Source organism: Varanus komodoensis, unplaced genomic scaffold (genome assembly GCF_004798865.1).
Source record: "Varanus komodoensis strain SLA01 unplaced genomic scaffold, ASM479886v1 scaffold12, whole genome shotgun sequence".
NCBI lineage: Eukaryota > Metazoa > Chordata > Lepidosauria > Squamata > Varanidae > Varanus > Varanus komodoensis.
Window position 1 is genome coordinate 15,365,059 of NW_025335349.1, and position 22,961 is coordinate 15,388,019.

General features: G+C 37.1%; 1 protein-coding gene across 9 annotated transcripts in view; it reads left to right on the plus strand.

Moving 5' to 3' along the window:
- RIMS2 (regulating synaptic membrane exocytosis 2) overlaps window positions 1-22,961 on the plus strand; it is a 367,376-nt gene that overhangs the window by 224,706 nt on the left and 119,709 nt on the right. For 7 of the 9 annotated variants that reach the window (XM_044421755.1, XM_044421758.1, XM_044421756.1 and 4 more), the window contains 2 exons: window positions 4,964-5,120; window positions 9,062-9,178. In XM_044421755.1, the coding sequence (XP_044277690.1) occupies window positions 4,964-5,120; window positions 9,062-9,178 (274 nt within the window). The remainder of the gene's footprint in view (window positions 1-4,963; window positions 5,121-9,061; window positions 9,179-22,961) is intronic. The other 2 variants (XM_044421757.1, XM_044421766.1) reach the window with 1 other exon arrangement.

Sequence of the window (22,961 nt, forward strand, 5' to 3'; positions counted from 1 at the left end):
TTTTTCTAATTTATTTGGTATTCATCTAGTTTGTACTCTAATTTCATGCAAAACCATATCATTATCTTGTCAAGAACATTGCCAGGCTAAGATTATTACTTAGTGAAAGATATATACAACACAGACATTAAATATTCTGCTGGTATAAGCCACATTCACTTCCATGCAGCTTGTGCCAGCAGAGCACTTTGAATATCAGACATCCTTTGTAGAGATGCTGACAAACAATTATCTTTCTGGTGTTGTAATGGTTCCCTCCATTCTGTGCTGAATATGTTGATTATACATTTCTGGCCTAGCATGCAGCTTATTTGCAATAGCTGAGCAGTGAACTGCATGCTCTGCAATCTGTATAATGTTTCCCTAAATTATGGATGTTTCCAGAAGTTGTTGAATTAGTATCACCTAATTGTTGCTGTTCTGCTTCAAATTGCAAACTAATGCTGTGGTTCTCAGATGTAGCAGCTGCATTATAGAGTTTGGCATGCTAGGATACATGTCAAAACAATCCTGCATTGAAAAGGCTAATCTGCTGCTCTGTGAAGAAATTTGACATGACTACAATGTTAACTCATGCAATAACAACAACTGCTACAACAACAACAACAACAACAACAACAACAATGTTATTTTCTTCCCTCCTGCACATACATTTTAACACTTTTAACTGAATGATCTATTTACACAAAGAAGAATTTTTAAATTATACTGATTACTGCAGCCTAGATGAGCAATTGCTTCAATCTAATCCCTCTACTCCCAGCATTCCAGTTTAATCCCTTTTCATTTGACATGCTGTCTACGAATCCAACGCACTACTGTTGTGTCAACTGCAAAAACCTAGCTATCACTGTCCTCCCCATGCCCTGATACCCATGCCTAGATTTTAGAAAAGAGGTGAGTAGAATGTGGGGCCTTAGGTTTTTGGTTTAGCTGTGTCTCTTGGCTCTGTGCTCTGAATTACCTCTTGAACCTGCTTTTCTGGTCTGGAAGCTCTTATCAGAAAAAGGAGCTTCAGTGAGACAATATGAAGATCAGTATATTTTATTGTTATATTAATCACTATTTTAATTGCATTTTATTGTATTTAACTTTGTATCCCTCCCAGGGAGCCTTATGGCTAATGGGGTGGGATAAAAATCTAATAAGTAAAATAAATTAATATGAAGAAGGGAAACAGAGCCTCTTACTGCTTCCTTGCTTCAAATAGGCCTCTGCAAAAGCTTTCCAAAATCCAGAAATTTCATGAACTCAGTAAGGCTATTCTATGCCTTCTGCCAAATACAACAGATACAGTAACTGCCCTGCATATAAAATGGTTGTTATATTTTAGATGTTATAAGGGTTTTGTTTTGTTTTGTTTCTTTTGCAGGTCATGCCTCCCTTAAGGCAGTTCTCATGATTTCTCTGTTCTTCCTTATTTTTGTAATAGCTCCCCTTGTAATATGATCAGCACATTTAATAGGCATATTGGCAATCTTCCTCATCTTCCAGATTTTTAATTAAGATTCTAAGTGTTGGCTTTGTTAAAGGGCTCCCCCTTGGAACCACTGACTGTGTATTATGAGCACAGTAACTATAACATACCACAAATTAGTATTTCTTGATGAGAGACTACCTTTATTTAAAATGTGATACAACAAAATTTAGCATTCATAATCAAGCTCAACATTTATTAAATATGTTTCTTTTTCAAGAACTATGTATTCCTCATATTTACTATTGAATAGTATGGTTTAAGGTCCTTGGTATAGACTGTTCTTTCATTTCTATTCATTCATTTCATTTCTATTCATAATAAGTGGGGCAGTATTGCAACAACCTGTATTGGCAAAGGCTTATGCAAGGGGATAGAAACTCAACCACCCTTATATCATCTTGCTCGCAGCCATGGAGCAATCTTATGATGTCAAGAAATGTTCACTAGCATTTCAGTTTTTGAAATAATGAAAATGTCAGCAACAGACAGGCAAACAAACCTGATTTCATGAGGAAGGTGAAAGTTGTCTTGGGTTGAAAGACAGGAGGTACTGTGGATAAGGGTGGTGAGGATTGCAAACCTGAATAGGAAGAGGGTCCAAGAAATAAGAAACCGAAATGGCAGGTATGCCTTGGTTATGGTGAAAATGGAAGGGAACAAAATTCTTGATGGAAACCCGAGAAAAAATTATGTAAGGAATATGCATAGAACATAAGGACAGAAATGGCTTATTATTGGCAAAAGTGGCAATGAAGTACATAAAATAAGGCTGGGATATTCATAAGAATGTTTAAGAGTCAGAGTGGCTGAAAGAAACAGAATGGTGAGCAGTTGGCTGAAAAAAAGGATTTGGAATATTATGGTGATGCATAAAATAACAAAGAAGCTGTTATTGTAGGGAAGAATGAACTCCATCCAGGGTTTTCATAGCAGTTGGAAATCTTTTATCAACTTTTAGAATAGGGTTAGGCCAGACATCTAACAAAATTAGACATGTTACATGTGCATTAAGTTAGCGTATTGTATTATAATCAGCATGAGTATGATGGAAAAGTTACTGTCAGAACATTAAAAAAGACTGCTGTTTCTAATTGGTATATATGCTTCAACAACTTGGTGGGAGATTTTGGTAGTAACTGGAATAACTTATAATTATCATTCATTAATTCAATCAATCAATCAAATAATGTGTGGACTGAAGCGCTAAGGAAATCATAGGAAATGGAACCATGGAGTTGAAATACAGCATCAGTGTTGACTGAGGAAAATACTCAAACACACTCTAGCATAAGTGTGTAGGAGCAAGTAGAAAGAAGTGGAGTACCTCAAGGAGACTTATATTGGAACCAGTTCATTTTAATTTTGTACATAAATGACTTATGACTTAGCACAATCATGTCCATCTCCCCCCCCCCCAGCATGATCATGAACATTGTATCTATGTTTGTTGAAGATGGACATGCTCTTCCCCACCTCATCTTGAGCTTCTGCAGCCCAAGCGAGTGGAGCAAACATTTTTTAATTTTTAATTTTTTAAAATTTTTGTAATCATTTTGTAATTTTAAAATTAATTTTAATTAATTTTAATGTGTAGTATGCATAGGAATTTGTTCATATTTTTTTCAAAGTATAGTTCGGTCCCCCAACAGTCTGAGGGACAGTGAACTGGCCCCCTGTTTAAAAAGTTTGAGGACCCCGATCTAGTAAGTAAGAAAATAAATAGAATAATTCATTGTAAATGTTAGGACTTGTTCCATTGTAACTCTAGCAATTTAGTGCAGGATAAACAATGGACTCTGTTGTAGTGAGATGGAAACACAAGCAATCTCTTAGACTCTGTGGTATGGAGACTTTTCATATGTGATACTCGCAGTAAATCAGTTCATTAGTACAGTCAAGGTTATAAATATAGTATTATGGTCCAAAATACCTTCTGAACAGAAACTGGAAGCAAGATTCTGAAAACCAGCAATATAGTCTAAGACACAGTTTCAGAGACACAGTATTCTTGACTTAGAAGAGTTCAGGATTCATGAACAAGGTCCCAAAAACTTGAAAGTCAAGGCAAGCCAAAAGAGCAAGGCTCAGTTATAGGAAATTCTCCAGTACTAAAGACACTGCATCCATGAGGCTCCCTGAATTCTTCAGATGCTTTAAACAGAGGTGACACATCTAGAACTTTTCTCCATTCCATTTTCCCCTGCAGGCAAATTGTGATATGAAATGTGTCTAAGTGGTGTCTGTTTTCCCTTTTCTTTGGATGCCACTTTTCCTAAGGAAACAGGCTTGAAACCCTTCTTTCCTCAGCCTGGGTCTCTGGCCTGCTTGTTTCCCATAGAAAGGATGTCAACCTCCTGCACTGTAGAGATATTACTCCAGTTCCTTTGGCCTGCTCCTCTCAGGAAGCCAGCCAGAGACAGACTTTCACCATTCTGCCATTCCAGGGCCTGAACAGCCCCTTCTTTGGCTGGATCTAAATCTGCTTCCAAGTTTTCAGTACCAGAGATTGGGGAAAGCGTGAGGTGAATGGCAGGATTAGGGCAAAAAAACATACATGCACAGGGATGGGATAGTGGTTGACCAGAAAATAACTTTTTGGATTGTGGTGGTTAGTTCAATGAAAATATTGACCTTGTGTCAGGCAGCTATGAAAAACATGAAAATCCCTTTTAGGGGACCAATAGGAAAGGACTACAGTATCATAATGTTTTTATGCAAATCTTTGATGAGACAATCATGGAATATTGAATATAGCTATGTTGGTGCATGTCAAAAGGGATATTGTGAAGCTGGAGTCAGAAGGGCTCAATGAAAATAAATGTGGTAGAGCAACTCCTAAGAAGGATGACAAAGTGTGGGCATTTTTTGAAGGCCCCTTTTAAGAAAAATGTCAGGGAGTAAAGGTAGAACATGGTAAAGATTTACACAAAAAAGCATCATGTGGAGGAAGTGGAAACAATATCTCCCATAGTGTTAGAACCTGGGAGCATCCAGAAAAGCTTCATGGCAAGAATTTCAGGACAGAGAAAGGAAATATGCCTTGAACACCAGTCATTGGGGAACAAAACCAGGAGTATGCTGTTGCCCTTATGTCTAGCTTTTGGGCTTGCCTTAGGCATCTGGTTGGCCACTGTGAAACAGAGGAAACTGGATTAAATAGGGTTTTGCTCTCATGCAGCAGGACCCTACATATATTGTTATGAGTATTCTCTTCTGTTGGGGCCATATGTGAAGCACCTTGAACAATTTGGAAAGTTTTATATAAATGCTAACTTCTAATTTTATTTATTTATATCCCCACACAAAATATTAGATGAGTGTGTGTGTGTGCGCGCACTCACTCACACAATACATAGGTATAGATAATGACATCTTTTCTCCAGACTAAGATTTTTCTAGCATGTCTCCAAATCTAGCAAGATGCTGAAAGTTAAATATGTACAACTGTATATTTATTTCAACTCACTGAACTTCCCTCTCCAGATTACCGACATAATGGAAGAGATCTTCAAAGCTCAACACTATCAGTGCCAGAACAAGTGATGTCATCCAATCACTGCTCTCGGTCGGGGTCCCCTCACCGCGGAGACAGTATAGGAAGGACCAGGTCATGGTCTCCCAGTGTCCCACCTCTACAAAGGTAAATTTTATCAGTGGGGGGAATTGAGAATATAATTAGTAATCAGGTGATTACTAAGAATATTCCAGTAAACTCAAGAAAACAATATGAAAAGAACTTGAAATTGTGTTACTTTTCTATAAGAATTAAGGAATGCTTATTTATATTATAGTGATGTGCTTTATTAGTTTTTTACCAAGAGAACTTTACTTGCCTTTTTCAATGTTTAGTCATGCTTCCAAATGTCCAATGGTTTGTTGTTCATCTATCTTTTGATACAGTATAGATAAGCAAAATATCGATCATACATATTTATCTGAGCAAAGGTCATTGCCCATAATTATGTTACTGAGTGACCTGAGATTTTATAAAGATTATATTTTTTTTGCTACTTTGCCAATGCACATTGCTTTTATAACTTACATATCTTGTGGCTGGTAAGCACAACTCCCTCACTTGGGTACAGTATGACTTTTGCAATGTTAACATTAAAAATATGGAACCAACTGCCTAGGGAGGTGTGCCTCATGCCAGTACTGTATAGTTTTCGGCACCAGGTCAAAACTTTTTAATTCTCCTGTCATTTTAATTGTTGAACAGCTGCTTTGATTTTGTTAAGATTATCATTGAGTGGTTGCAGTGGAGCAGTATTCTGTGTTGTGTATTATTATTTTATTTTCCTTCTTAATTATTATCTTTGAAATTGTTATAATTGATACATAACTTATTATTATCGCTGTGTTTTATGCTGTAATGCTTCTGAGATCATTTGCTATAGAATGGTCTGTAAAAACTTTAAATACATAAAATAATAAATATTCTGTAAACACTGTTCAACACAGAAAGGCTATAGGCATGTAGGAAAATCTTCTGCACAGTTGACACAGTTGACACTAAAACAAAAGTGTGTAATAAAGTTTGCAACCGTCTAAAGTTTGCAGCAGTCCAAATGTGTGATGCTGTTACTATTATGAATAACTCAAGTTTTCTGCTATAATGAATCTTGCAACATTTTCTTGAGTGTTTCTAACACATTAGTGCATTTGTACTATGATGGTATGCAGTAGTGGGATGGTGTAAGTTGGTGTCCTGTAATACAAGGGGTTGGACCCGATGGCCTTCTTGGCCCCTTCCAGCTCTGCTGTTCTGTGATTCTATGTTAATGTACATTTTGCAATATTAGTAAGGCACTAACCCACTAGAGTCTAGTACTCTGGTATCCAGTATCCGTATAACTTTTTTACTCCAGTATCTGTTGTACCTGTATAACATAACAGAATAACAGTTAAGGTGAAAGATTCTTATCTGATAAATATAATTAAATACAATTAGTATGCATCATTATTAAGGGTAAAAATTTTCCTTGGGAATAATAAAAATATTATAAAATGTTATTAAAAAAGCAAACCATATGCATAGTCACTAATGAATTTGCAAGAGCTGCATTTATATAATGATAATGGGAAACCCACAAAATCATACTCAACAGCAGCGCTTGTGTATCAAAAGAGCTTTTTTCTGGATTTTACCAAATCATATTTGTAGCCAGGAAATGTTAATGACCTCAACAAAGTAGAATGCAAATTTTATTTGTTTACTTATTTATTAGATTTTAAGCTTCTTTTCAACCAAGTTTGGCTCCTAAGCAACTTAAAATTAAAATCCATACAAAAGTTACATATAATCAGGCATATGTGGCAGTTTTGAGCTGGGGGCAGGGGCGGGCGAATGATAGTTTCTGCTGGGCTCTGGCATATGATGATACAGCCAGTATCTGAAATGCAGTCATTTTCTGACCATTCAGACAGATGCGTTTGCGCTCCTATGAACCCTGAACTGTGTGTGAAATTTCTTCCCATATATAACAGCTATACCAGTATATGGAGAGCCAGCGTGGTGTAGTGGTTAAGAGCACAGAACTGAAACTCTAGTCCCCCATTGGCCATGGGACCAACTGGGTGGCTTTGAGACAGTCACAGACTCTCAGCCCAGCTGACCTCACATGGTTGTTGTGGGCATAAAGCTTGAGAGTAGGAGGAAGAAAATGATGTCAGCCACTTTGACTTCTTTAACAGAAAAAAGTGGAATATCAATTAAATAGATAAAATTTTTGTCCTCTGCCTCCTTGGTCATATATTTCACATGCCATGGAATCTCACTTATTTAGGTAACTGAATATTTGGCAGTATTTAGTACCATCTAGCTCTTGCACTTGCTAGTGTTCAGTATTTTCCATGGAGATCTGTGAACTAGGCACAATGTGATAAGATCAAGAAGGGTCAGAGTGCTCAAATAGCTTTCTACAAAGGGGGAGAGTGGGCAGGGTTGCTCAGAAATGTGATACAGGCAAATACCTTCAGTTGTTAACAGTACTGTTCCTGGTCAGGGCTGTAACCTCCCTCAGACACTAAGCGCAAAACCACCTTATAAGAATCACCGATATATTACCTTGAGTTCTACAATGAAAGAGAAGTGAAACATAAATGTATTAATTATTAAATAAATAAACAAGAATTACTTTGTGGTTTGGTACTTGCAGAAAATGACTTCTTTCTTTTCTATATTCTCCCTTACTGTCTTATTTAGTTTTTAGGAGCAAAGTTGCCAGCCATCCCCAAGCATAGTACACTTTAATGCCATAAAGTGGGTGAAGAGGGAATATGGCACGAGGAAGAAAGTTTTTCAGGTTCAGGGTGTATACCTCCTTTTTTGATCTCTCTTCAAGCTATGTAAAAAGCTTTATTAGGTCAGTTTCCTTCATGTTTCCCTTTGTCCCTTTTTAAAGGGACCCTATAATATTCCTTCAAACAAAGAACTGCAGAACTGAGTTTCTCATAGAAAGCAGTGAAGAAATCCTTTAAGGACTTTAAAATACCTCCAACAAAGAGTGGTGTTCCTAATTTGATGTCTAGTGTGAACCTGGAACTTCCTTATCCTGTCAGTGAGAGACGTTATGCTAGGTACTTAACTTTGTGCTCGCAACATTGAAGGTGTTGTGGAAATTCTCAGAGCTATTTTTCTGAGATTTCATATTGTTTTTTCCCCTTAATTTTCAGACATTTACTTCTGTTAAACAAAGGAAGTATCCTGAATATATAGAAACTACCTCCTTCTAAATTGATAAGCACTAATCAGGCAGTTTTGCTCTATGATGGAATGATAATACAAAGAGCTAATGTTAAGTAGTTCATTCAAGAGAAGTAAAAATATAATGAGAACATGACAACTATATTTTATAGGATTTAAATAAAAATAAATAAGAATATCTACCTAGAGCTGGTGCATTTGTAACACTGCTACTTCTAACCATGAATACGTGATCAAGACCCCAGTGCAGACTTTCCTCTCCGAAGCATGAAATCTGTATTCCTGCCTTAAAACATATGTGAGCACTTATGTGACCCAATAGAAAGGTTTAGTAGTTGCCTGTTTAACTAGAATTTATATAACAAATGGTGGGTTTTTTACAGGCTTTTTTCAGAACTTTCAGAATTCTGATTTTATTTCCATCTAGTATTAGTTAAGTGATGGGCAGCTGGGTTGTGGGATACAGAGTGGTTGTCAATCGTGATAGAATATATAATATTCAGTACATACAAGTGCTACTACCTCCATATTTATAACTCAAGTTTGATTATATTCAGAATTTTTTGTTTACAGCCAAAATCTCTGTTTATGTTTTATATAAAAGACAATATTCACAGAGGCTCTACATTTTTTTTTTTTTTAGATTCTGCAACAAATGACAATTTGCACAACAAATACCATCCCAAATTCACAGTTGGGCAATAAAATATCATGAATGCAGAATCATAGAAACTTATCAGCTCTGAAGATATTATGGTAGAGTTAAGGTTGTTAAAGGTTACAGCTGCTATATTCATTAACAGGATTCATTGTAGAGTTTAGCTTAGGAACTGCTCATTTCCCCCTCTATGACATTGATGGTTTTGTTTCTTCAGTAGGAATGTGGAACAGGGGTCTCGAGGGACCCGATCTACTCCTGCACATTACAATTCAATGAACCGAATGGATAGACACCGAATCATGGATGACCACAACTCCCCAGACAGAGAGAGGTAGATATTCTAAAGTAACAGAGTAAACAGTGGAAACAATATTACATTGCAGCAAATTAGAATAATTTAAGTTTGGTATTTAAAACTTGATCTTTCAAGTCTACAGAGACAACATAGAAAAATTGTCTTAGTTCAGTCCCAGAACTATCATTTCCTTCTATTTTCATTGTGTATTGCATATTATGTACCTGTAATTCCATATTATGCATTTACCTGGCAGAAAAGCTTAAGGAAAGATCAGAAAAACCTGCAGAAAGCACCAACAATGGGAATAGTTTTAAAGCTCTATTATTTTACTTTGAATACTTTTGGTGCTGGAATAATAACTCTGACTAACAGAATAATAACTCTGACTAACACATTGTGTTTGTAAAAGTTTCAAACTGATTAAAATACAACAAGCATTTACCAGTATGATAATTATTAGCATTGTACATAACATCACTGGAAAGTCCAATTCTATGCATTGTTTTGGTGTGGCCCCATTGTCTTATTTACATAGAGAATTAGAATTTTATGTACTGCCCCACCAGTTCCCAGAGGCAAGCTGCTTTTTACATTAAATAGGGGCTTGCTTTCACCAGACGCTACTTCTATGGCATATTCAAAGAAATCTCCAGCTGAACAAATTATTCTTCTCCTTATATTTAATAGTGTCTTTATGTCTTTGCATGTGCCACAGAATAATTAAATCCATTTTTTACCCAATAAGCTAGGCTAGATGGGTGGGATTTGAGGCTCCTGATAGTGAAGGACTATGTTTTCTGTGACAGTGCATATCATTACAGAAGTCTCTATAGAAAAAAATTCATATGTAGTAACCAGAGATATACCAGCATTTTGAATAGAAGTGCACCAGAGAATGGTTAATGCTTATTTTGCAATATTACTTGAAAGCATTTTTAAATAAACATACAGGACATCTTTCATCTCATTGAATAATTAGTGAAAACAGGATTAAAAACATTTTATCCCTCAGTTTTTCAAAATATATATACCTTAGTATTTATAGATAGCTTTCACAAAATATCAAATATCTTACACAAAAGGCAACCTAGACTAATTTTGCATTCAATGAGTGAGTCGGTGTGTTTACTTAGGCTATGGATTAGTAGGTGTTGCATTTGAACTGGGAAATTGTTGTGGCTTTAATCTTTCCTGAGAAGCTTGAATTGTAACCCAAGAGCAAACCCTTAGTCATGAGTGGCTTGTGGACAAGAGACAAACCAGAGTTCAGGATACAGATGTAATTCTAACCAAACAAAGGAAGAGTTCCTGCCTTGTTTTGCCACTACTGTTGGCAGGAGGAGCCAAACAGAAGTAATTGAGCTTTTGGCACCAGTACTGCGGCTCACTCAGAAAGTGTTTTTGAACTCTGGGCTTCTGCTATGTGCAAACAAGGCCTATAGCTCTGACAAACTTGCAGAAACATTTTAAAACTTAAATTATGAGGTGAATTACATCTTTAGGCATATTTCAATTATTTACTATGATTGTTAAGTGGAAGGAGAGTTAGCTAGTACCAAATTTAACATTTTATAGGTTACATCTACTGAAACCTTCTCCATATGGCTAAAGTCTTTCATGAATGTGTGGGATCTTTGCAGATGTTTGTTTCCAGATGCAACATGCATAGAAATTATGCTCTTTAACTCATGTTAACAAGTACTTAAATACATGTGCCCTTTTATGCATATCTTTAACACAAGTTGTGGCTTGAGGAGATCTGTATTTGAAATACATAACATTTCTTAAAGTATTATATAGTAATAATAATAGTAAATTCATACTGTCTAAGATAGTATCTATGATTCAGTGAATTTACTGCCCTAGAAATGAGCTTCATTGAAGGGGAGTCACACACGCATACAAGAGTTTCCACCATCATAAGCCTCAAATGCTCATAAAAATGATCCCTGTTTTACTTATCACTTGAAACTTGGCAGTCGTAATCTATTTGATGAGGTCTACAGTTTTATAACATTGCATATCAACCTGATACAAATTTCCCCAGATATTGCAAGTTAAGAGACATTGAAAATTGACGCATTTGTACTGTTTATTTCGAGCTCTGGCTCAGCATATAATATAATACTTCCAAATTACGGAGAAAACTACTGATGTATATTACTCATAGTTGTTGAGGTGTTCAATTCTGAGAAGCATTTAGAAAGTTAACAAGAGTTTTCTGCCTATGAAATGTTACAGCAGCAACTGCTGGCAATGTTCTGTCAGCCATGCTAAGTTTCAGAATGCTATCAGTACCCAAATTTGTCAGGTATTCTACTATTCCTGTTGGTATTCTGACAGTGGGGTGGTGGTGGTGGGGAGAATTATCAAGAAATGTCAACAGAGATAGAAATGAGGTAATTTTGAAGGCTGAGGGAAAGGTCAACTCACGGGTCGATTTATTTAGCAATACAATGAGGTTCAGATCGCTCCTAAAACAATACAGGACTAGGACAACACAGGACATCTTTGCTGGTCCAAGTATTCCATCCTGCCCAGGAAAAGTATGGGTGACTTAGCTTCCAGGTTTCTGACTTTGCAGAGCTTAAGTCAACATGAGATAACTGTAACTCTAATCTTAAAACTGGCAGGTTGTTTTGATAATTTAATGTTTATTTATGTTTAAATTATTATTATGTGTTACTTGTAGTGCAAACTTCAATAAGCAAAATGCCCCAGAAAAGTTACACTTTGTATCGCAATGGACTTAGTTTTGTAAGATCTGGCCTATTGCTTATTGGTAATACTGCTTTGTTTTCCCTCCTGTTGTAAAAGAACAAACATCAGATTCTGTCCAGTATTTCCAGAGGAAGAAGACATATGATAGAATTGATATGTGCTTGTGTTCTTTTAGACTGAAAAAGCTGTGGCCTAAAGCACTGAAATATGCTTTGAGGCCATCAGTCATAGATAGTGTGGCATGAAGTAAGATGCTATCTTCTAATGGATGAACTTGTATTGCTGAAGCAGTATGCAGGCTATAAAGTTAAAAACTCTTCTGCTTGAAGAATTCTGGGAACTAGAAACTACATACTTTCAAAGCCACTGTTGTTGGTCTAGTAAATCATAATAGCTTTTTTTTATTTTTGTTGCTGCTGCTGCTGCTGATTTTCTGCAGCCATCAGAACAAAATATACCAGTGCTACACTGATTGTCTTTAAAATTCTTCTCAGGCTTGGTTTCAGAGAGCAGTTTTCCTATAAAGCTGATGCACCCCACTCCCATGCTGCACTGAATGATAAATGTGTCAACAAAGAATTTGTCAGTCCCTTCTTTTCTTCCTTTTATTCAGTATAAGGACAAGGGGAAGGAAAATAACACCATTCCTTTCCTTCTTTCTCCTGGTAGAGGCGACATTAGATGTAAAACAATTTGATAGAGGAAGATATGATTTTGTTCCAGTAATTTGGCATTTTAGTGGAATGTGTATTAATTTAGTATTGATATAAGACAATGAGAGCATTATTTCAGAGTTGTTACTCTCAAGGACATAATACCTCATAATAATACTGAGTCTAAATGGATAGAATAATTAAATAGTTTATTTTAAAAAAAGTTTTTAAGGTTGAGAAAATAATAACTGAGAGCCACTATGATGTGGTGATATCAGACTGGGAACCTAGGTGATCCAGGTTCTTGTCCCTACTCAGGCATGAATGTTAATGGGTGACTTTGGCCTAGTCACTCTCAGACTAACCTACCATACATGGGTTTTTGTTTTGAGGATAAAATAGGGTGATGTAAGCTGCCTTGAGTTCCTCACAATGAGGAAAAGGCAGAATATTAATTCAATGTAATAGTAATTATAATATTATATTTCCTCCATACACTCAGAAATGTATGCAAAAATATATCCTCTGTGCTGAAAAACTGTATTGTTCCAAAATTGTGATGCATTACTCTGGAGTGGCCCATATGATTTTTTTGACCTTCATCCTCAGAATAACCCTGTGAAAAGTTTAGATTGGAAGACATTTACTGCTCTGAAGTCACCCAGTACATTTTGTATACATTTGAATTTCCCGATCTTCCTCTGGCCATCTAATCATAATGCACACTAAAAAGATACCAGTGGAGCCATTTGTTTACACAAGGGTCTGCCCAAAACATACATAAACAGGAAAAGCCCAATTTGTAGAGCAAAACATTCTCATTGCAGAGGGGGAACCTCTACAGTTTCATTATCAAATATCTGTTCCTGCTTCTCCTCCAGGTATATTTCCCCTCAGCTAAACTGAGTTCTGATACTGGAGGTGAGCTCATCTAGAAGAAGAGTGATGGTGAGGCAAGCCTATATGGTGGTAGTTGATGTAAGGAGGTCAGCTACTCTCAGCTACATGCTCTTTTTGCATTCCAAATTGAAGTTTTTTTGATAGGTAATTGAGATAGATCTGAATCTAAGCCAATAGGTTTTCTTCCGTCACATCTAGTTTGGCGTTCAAGTATTCAAAGGCAAGGCACCAAAATATGCACAGAAGATTGACATTGAAGCCTGACTGAAAGTTTCTGAGGGCTCATAATGCATTGAAGAGAGAACGCCTGTAAACACATCACAGTTTGCTTAGATAAATTCATCCAGTTCTGAAGAGGGGAGCAGGAGCAAGAGCAGGAGCGGAAAGCGGATATAGAGGACTTGGCAGTTCAAGATTACCTAGTGAAGTTCTTAAGCAGGACATGAGAGCCAGCATGTCTTGGAAAGGAGGAAGACTTTCCAGGACTTTACTGGGAAGGGGATTTGGAAAGAGCACCTTGACCCAATCAGGAAACAACTGAAGCAAGCAGACCAAATAAGAAGTGTCTGACATGCTTGAGGGTAGAGCCAGAAGGTTTATGAAGGGAAGGGAAGGAAGCGAAGTTCCAGTTTGGATTCAACTCTTTACATAGGCAGATGCTTCGTCCACATTTCTTTCATTTGAGTCTGCTGGTGAGGGAAGTGACTTGCTCACAACATGCATGGTGATGACAAAAAGAATGACTGAAAGGCATGCTACAAAATCAAGAAAAAGAAGTAAGTAGAGCACCGTATTTATCTGTTTCTTACCTTTATAACTTAATTTTTCACTAAAAAAGCTCAAGGTGGCTAACAATAAAATACAGGGAGAAGTACAAAATTGCAATTAAAATGTAGAATTTATTTATTTATTGGGTTTATATCAGCCCTTTTCTGTTAAGGTACTCAAAGCGGCTTACATTGTTCTCCTCCTCTGCTCTCACTCTTATCCACAGAACAACAAGCCTGTGAGGTAGGTTGTGCTGAGAGTCTATGACTTGCCCAAAGTCACCCAGTTGGCTCCTGAGATCGCCTGAGTTCCAGTCCCATGGCCTTAGCCACTGTAATCCTGAATGTGTCTGTTGAGAAGTAACTTTCATTGAATTCAGTGAGGCTTATTCCCAGATAAGTGGATATAGGATTGAAGTCTCACTGACTTAAAAACCAGAGTGTGCAGGTGAATTTTTGCACTGGTACTGGAGTCTAGAGATGTTATGAAAGCCTTTAGGATTTCCCACCCCTGCCAGTCCCATGTGCTTCTTGCTGCATTTCTGTGGCTGAGGTTGACCTCTGAAATTGGCTTGGAGGGAAGACAATTTGTGTCCCTTCTAACAGTTGAAATGAACACCTGGACCTGTGAGTTGCTTCCCTGGTTCAGTGGATCACTGTATCTTCAACCATATTTTTAGGTAAAAGATTAAATAACTTTGAAGACAAAAGTGGAATGATGCTATAACTATTTGTACTCACCTAAATTTATTGTCAATGTTAGTTTTCCAGTAATACATATTTTCACATTCAATAACAAGGTGATTGTACTAGTGAATAAAGTACAAATGCAATATAGATGGTTGTGTCCAGGTAGATTTATATCAGGAGAGGAATTCCATCCAATATTCCATCCCCAAGCCACATAGAGGTTTTTAGGTTAAAACCATCATCCTGATTTGGACACAGAAGCATACAGGCAGGCAGTACAGGTGGGGCAGAATTGCTTTTTCATGTTTGGACATTCTGGATACAGTTATTAATCCAGCTATTACGCTTTGTACAGACTTCAGTTTCTGAACAGTTTGCAAGGGCAGTCCCATCTAGAGTGCAGTGTATTAATCTAAATGACCAGAGCACAGAAGCCAAGTTATCTCTGTTTGGATGGGGTTTAGCTATTTGGATGAAGGAAGTCCATAACACTTAAGCCATGAGGGTCTCAAGTGACAAAGTTTGCTCCAGGAGGGCCCCCAAGCTGCCAACCTGCTCCTTCAGTGGGAGTGAAACTCAACCAGATTGGGTTGAACACCCTCCAGCAAATCAGATGAACCTATTAGAAATAACTCAGTCTTGTCTAGATTGGATTTCAGTGCATTATCCATCATCTAGTCTCCTTCTCTCTCTCCCAGCAAAGGTCAACATACAGGGCAGTCAGAGTTGTTTCTATGTCAAAACCCAGCCTGAGCTCTGATTGAAATGGATCCAGATAATAATTCAGAGTTGGCCACAATATGCTCTATGGCCTTGCTTAGGAAGAGGACATTTGCCATTGACTTAGAATTGTTAAGCTCTTTTGGATACCTCAGCTGATTCAACTGCTTTAACATTGATATCTGAGTCCTGGTAGTTGCAAGAAATTTTGCCCTGGAATTGCTTAGCAAGTATATTACAGCAGGCCTTGGATTAGGACAAGCTTATAATATGCCTTAGATGACTCTGTAAAAGTTTTATAGGAAGATTAAATTGAGGCAGTGCAATGTTGCTTCTATGCCACCTTCATGCCTCCTAAGCATACCTAAGCATATATCAGAGTTGGACAGAATCCACTAGGACTTTTTTCTCATTCTGTACTCACTTTCTATTTTGTTTCAATGGTCTCAACTCCAGGGTGTACTGTAGTGCTGCAGGAGTTTTACTGAGAGGGCACTCCAAAGCAATGGATCATTGGAGGTAGATCAGTGTTTTGACTGAATCCCTAATCTGTCCTACTGGCCCAACACAAGATGGAAACAAATGTTGAGAAATTGCCAAACTGATTTCAGGGTCAAATGTTCTTCATTAAAGCATGCAAATAAAATGCCTTGTTGAATTGATTAAGTATTATAGCATTTGCAATATTTTTAACATGCCTTTATTGAGACCTTCCCTTTCACTGTACAATAGTATAGTAACACGTACATTATTGGGAACAGTAGTTCCCTGCAATGTAGAAAGTACCACAACCTAAATAAATTATATGTGGGGTTTAGCTGAACATAGTTTTTAATATATAAAAATGTGCTATTAACATAAGTATAACATAATTATGGCAGTTGCACAGGTGAAACAGTACAATAATTATAAGCTGTGAATTACTGGTGACAACATAAACAGATTTCACAGACTTAGCAAAAAGCACACACTACCTGAGCTGCCTGTATTCAGTTTCCAAACAGTATAGGCATTATAATGGCAATTTCAACTATATGGCAAAACAAACAATAACTCACCAACCCACTATTTGTTATATTTAGTCTAAATTACTCAAGAAATATTATGATATGGGGCAGTGTGCAAATGTTAAATAATGAATGAAGGCACATCAAATGCCTTATTGCCGATTCCTACATCATACATTATAATAATAATAATCTCAGGCTTGGATTTATGATCTAAAATCACTGCACCACTTTGGACTGAAGGGGAACAATTATGCTAACCTACCCTGACAGTAAACCACAGTGGGTCTGTTCGCTTCTAAACAACCCATGGTGTACTCATTAGATAACTGATTTTCCTAGAGGATGCTGTGGCAGAAGTGACCTGCATTCTCTCTACCAACTATGATTGTGAGCCCTTTTTGATGTGCTGTTACTTTTTTTTGCCTTTACTACTTTTCCCTTAAGATCCTAAAAAATTAACCTCAAAATTGTGCACTTAGGGGCTCCATTTTTTTTAAAGTGATGGTCAGCCCTCGGCGTGCTGCTTTGGCACTTTGGAAGGGTTATCACTGGATGTCATTATTGCATATGATTATTGTGATCTCCTTCCTGCCCCTCTCCCAAAAAAGATAAAGGGAAGAATGTTGCAATGAGCCAAAAACGGTTCATGGCTACAGCAGAGGACACAAAGCCAGTGGTGCACCCCAAAGTACAGCTTGGGCACTTACGGGGTGGCTGTCATTGGTGGTGAGATAGGCACAATTAGCAGGGGTGGCCAGGGGTTTTGCCACTCTTGTCAAGGGTTCATTTGTTGCATACTGCTAGCCATGATGGAGTTGATTGCACAGATTCAGACAATACAACAATTCATCATGGGCAGAACAAGCCATAGGCTGTTATGGTTACTGGTTACCCATGAACAAGGCTGTCTATGGGAAATGGTCCAGGGCTGCATGACAGAACAACCCACTATGACTTGTCACCCATGATGGGAAGCCTTCTTGGATGGACCCACTCTCGTTTCTTTGATAGTAGTTTATCAACCATTTTCTAATCTAACTTTTCTGCCTAAGGGGCACTCTAATATAGGCCAGTATCATAAAGACATGCTTTCTTGGAGTCAAAGCACTGACAGAATTTTATGCCATTTTTGCAGGGTTAGATACCATGTACTACCATATTAGACATTTTCTATGAAAAGGTGCTAGTTGTTCATCACACTTCCTTATATGGCAAGAAAAAGCATGAGAAAGTTTCACTGTTGGAGTTAAAATGAGCCCAAAATTCAGATTAGTAAATGTTTGTATAATGATACCTATAATGCAAAAACAAATTGATTTTGCTGAGATTCTAACTGGGGGCAGTGGGGAACATATTCTAAAAGTTAAAGTTTGTAAAAGGATTATGTAAGCCTCTGGAGTAGTACTGACCTCTTTTACCACTTGTAACGATGTTAAGGAAACTGAGTAATTTGCCTGTTTTGAAACAAACAAACCAAGCTCCTCTGTTGCACAAAATTGACAGAACAGGTTCTGTGGACATGGTGAGTCAATAAATGGCATGTGCGTGTTTTTTCACCTGTCCCAGTCAACTGGAACTTTGGCATGCAAGAGGCATTTGAGACCTCAAGCCACTGACAAACCCTGAGTACTGAGACTTGCAGTACAAAATGAAGGGTTCTGGAAGAGCAAGCCCCAGGTGTGGCCTCGAAAGAGGTCCTTGTTTAGTTTAAACAATGGATAAAATGTGCTCAGGTAATGGCATGTATGGGGCTCTGTGGCCAGTGTAGTTTACAACTTGGAGGCAGGCACGATACTGTGAAAATGTAGGATTAAAAGATTTATTATACCATAAACTGTGTGGGCCAGAGCCTACTTTGTCAGATGCATTAAATAAAATGGTCAGATACAAATATAAATACAAAGACAAGTGCATACATTCACATGTATGAAGATACAAAGACAAATGCATACATTCACATGTATGAAGAAGGGGTATACAGGATATGTATGAACTATTCGTATAGAGAGCAAATTGTAATCAAGATTTAGCAAACAGGCTAAATGCCCCCACAAGACTGAGTGTGACCCATTCTGTACTGACAATGAATTGGAAAATAAAGATGAAAAGTACACATGGACACTTCTTTGATTTGTTAGTTTATTATTTTATTTATTTATTTAAAACTTTTATATGCCGTCACCACATGCCTTGGCATCTCGGGACAGCTTACAAATGTACAATTAAAACCAATAAAACAATAACAATCCCATAGAATTATATAAAAACAAAAAAGCGACAGTTAATGATAAAATATTAATTTTTAAAATAACAATTAAATAAAAAGGTTTTAACCTGGCGCCGAAAAGAATATAAACTTGGTGCCAGGTGCACCTCTCCAAGGAGCGCATTCCATAATCTGGGTGCCACTGCAGAGAAGGCCCTGCTCTGGGTAGTTGTTCTTTTTATCTCCTTTACAGAGGGCTCCCGGAGCAAAGCCTCTCCCGCAGATCTTAAGGGGTGTGAGGGCATGTAAGGGAAGAGTTATCCTTCAGTTATCCTGGTCCCAAGCCGTTCAGGGCTTTATATGTTAAAACCAGCACCTTGAATTGGGCCTGAACTTCAACTGGGAGCCAGTGGAGCTGGTAGAGGACCGGCTTAAGTGAGAGTAACGGCTGGTCCCCGTCAGCAGCCTGGCAGCTCTGTTCTGTACCAGCTGAAGTATTACGAGTGGGGTGGATTTTTCAGTTGGAATTTTGTGTTGTGTTATTTTATTATGAGAATTTGTTAGGATTAGATTTTGAGCAATAACAGGATATACCTGACTCTTGCATTGCTGAGCATACAGTGACTGGCTTTGTAATAATATCTCTGCTGGTATATTTGCATATCGATAACTGGATAATTTGCTGAGAATATAATATATATGACAAAGTATGTCTGATATATAGATATATATATAGATAGATAGATAGATAGATAGATAGATAGATAGATACGTTTTACACTATATGTCTAAGAAAAGCTTATGACAGAATACATTTGTTAGTCTTCAGGGTGTTTCATAGTTTTTGATGCACAGATTAACTCCTACAAAATATATTCACATTTTGTATTACAGAATATAATAGAAATTACTGAAACTGATCTTTTCTGAGTGCTGAAATTGTAAGGTGTTTCCAATGTTAATTTCACAAAATTGAAATGTGCTCTTTTTGAAGCATGAAATTAGAGTTCAATTAACACAGGTAATAGTTTGTCATTCAGAAGAAACACTAGTACAAATGTTCTTCAGTAGGTTTATATAAACATTTTTGGGAAAACATATTTCCTGTACCATTTATCAGAATTTATAACTTGTGCTTAAAATATTCTTGCTTATCCTCAAATACTATGAATGCCTCAGGGCTGATGGGGAAGTAGTGTTCCTGGCTTCATGAGCCATGGTTTATAAAGTCAAAAATGAGTCTCAGACTGTGCACTCCTTTATACTTTCCTTCTCCTGTTTCTCTTGAGATCTGTTTGGTTTAAACTAGGGTTCGTTTTGTATGCAAGCAGGGAAATGTGGTTTAATATTCTTTTTCTAATCAGGACATTATTCTGGGAAAGGAGGAGTGAGGGATTAGTGTGCAGGTCCAAAACGCTTTCCTGTTTTTAAAAACCTATTTCTGTGAAACCAAGGATGCTGCATCCAAATAAGCTTAATTACATTACTTCTCCTAATTCATCTTAATTTGGATGGTAGATACTGCACAAACTCCATATCTACATGGCAAAACAAGTAATCATTGCTGATACTGGAAACATGTTACCACAATAACCAGAGAAATTCACTAATTGGAGATTATTCTGTAGAGTATGGATTAGAAACATAGGAACAAAGTGAGTCAGAAGGGGTCTCCCAGGCCATCTAGTCTGACCCCCCGGGCTCCAGCCCACTCCATACATGTAATTCCCATTGTGTGGTTGTCCAATCTTTCCTTGAACACCCTCACTGATGGGGCCTCAACTATCTCCTTTGGAAGCCCATTCTATATCCATTGGGATCCTAACCATCAGGAAGTACACAGAAACATAGGTGTTGATGCATACTTCTTGTTTTCTTCACATGAGCCCTACTATGTTCAGGATTGTATAGGAATATCACTATAAACTATACACAGGCAGAGCTGGCAATGGCCAGAGCCATTTCTCCAACTAGAAAAATGTCCCTTGTGATTGGAAATATTTGCTGGCTGCTACAAGTGCTATCCTTATACAATCCAATTCTCCATATAAAAATGGTGCTGTGGAACAAGCTTGGTTTACATGTATTGTCCATCATGTAGTTTTATCAGACCACTCTGAGCACTTTTATCCTATCCTTTGAGATAGGATAAAAGTTGAAGTTGATGTGGGCGATCAAATGTCAGAAGACTTCTCCCCGAGATTATAAAGCACCATAACATACATGTTTTAAAGCTTAAAACCATTATGTTAAAAAGGACCTAGAAACAAACCAGTACCTTTGCTGAAATTGTTGTATGTTCAAAGTTAAACCTAATAGCACACATGCAGTGACATTCTTAAATAGGTGAAATTTGCAAATGAGCATCATGAGCACATCAAATATATTATAGGAGTCATCCTAGAAGTAACTAAGTCATGAATGATAGTAGTTAGGACTCTAACAAGTGATTACTTTGTTTTCCCCTCTTTGTTGTGAGGTCTGCCATTTTTGAGCTGCCATTTTCAGATAGATGCTAATTAATTTCTATACCGTCCAATAGCTAAAGCTATCTTCTAGCTCCTCTTTTCTAATATATTTTAATTTTCCATCTCAAATGGAATGGACAATTGTGGGACTGTATTTCGATCATCCCTGGGGGAAAACAGTACTAATAGATGCTAGCTTTTGATATAGTAGAAAACTGATGGGAATATGTTTTTCTATTTGACATGGTATAGTTTGAAGGGAAAATTGTATTTTGTAGCAACCTTTTCTTCAGTGAGTTGAAAGAGGCAACTGAAGAAAGGGCTTCCACAGTAGCTCCTTTTCAGTGCCACACCAGATTCTTAATAAGGTTGTGTTAGGACATGAAATGCAGGCTAGAATTTCTGTGTGTTTAGTTTGAGTGTAGTTTGAGTGTATATTTATTTTTATTTATTTATTTAGAAAATTTCTATGCCGCCCCATTCGCCGAAGCAATATGTATCTAAAAAGCAATGGCAGCTGTCCCTTTCATAAATGCACACTTGCAGTATCAGTGTGTTCCAGATCGATCTATTGCTTTGATACTCAGGACTCATACAAAATTAAGTCTCAAGGTGGAATAGTGGCAAGAGCCCATGAATATAATTGAAGAAATCTCACATTGATTTCTATGTAATTGGGGAGAAAGTGTCAGGGAAGGAAGAGGAAAGCAAATCATCCATGCCCGCAAGTATCAGCTTAAGTGAATTCTTACTATGTTTACTTCATTGAAGTTTTTTGGTGAGAGAGCTGAAAAGCCTGATAATCCACAGAAAATTACCTGTGTGAACTCTGAATAATATAACTGGCCAGTAGTAATTTCTTGGATAAGTAATTTCTTGTGACCGACTATCTTGATAAAGGCAGGATGTGCTGAGATTGCATTTTCCTGACTCAGATAAGTCATCTCCATTGTGATGAGACAGCTTATCTCTCAATGCAAGCATTAGTTTTAAGCATCCCCTGAGAACAGCAGATCATACTGAATTGCTACTTGAATTGTCATGAGAGCTACTGATTTTGTTTTGCCAAATGAGAAATTCTTGAAATGGCAGGCTATGGTATCATCCATGACAACTGACAGTTGTTTCTTAAGTGGTATAAAAAAAGTAACTTTAAGAAAATTAATACTGAGCTGTAAAACTCAGTTTTCCAGTTTTGTGAGAAATTTTCAAAATTGAAAGAGAAGTTAAAAAGCAAGTTGTGCTGCTACTAGTTAACATTGGATCTGATTATTTATTGAAACAGAAGAAGTACACCTTTTCTTAACTGAGAAATTGCTTTTTCTTTCATAATCTGATTATGTGTAAATTTATTTAAATCTAGCAATATCCTAATCTGTCTTGAATATAAAACATATTGGGATGGTCTTGACTTAGTCATACTTAGAGTAGTCCCACTGCAATTAGTTGGACTGATTTCATTAGATCTACTTTATAGCTTAGTCTGAATTCAGGCTAGTGTTATTGTAATTACAAAGGCAAACAGTGAAATTCAAAATTGTATTGTTGAGAAGAGTTAATTATGCATTGATCTCTTTGTTACCGGGTTGTTTTGCACTTTTTCATTACCAATTCATGCATACTGTAAAATGATGCATTGTGTACTTGGTTGTGGCCACTTTATTATCTCATGAAGAAACGA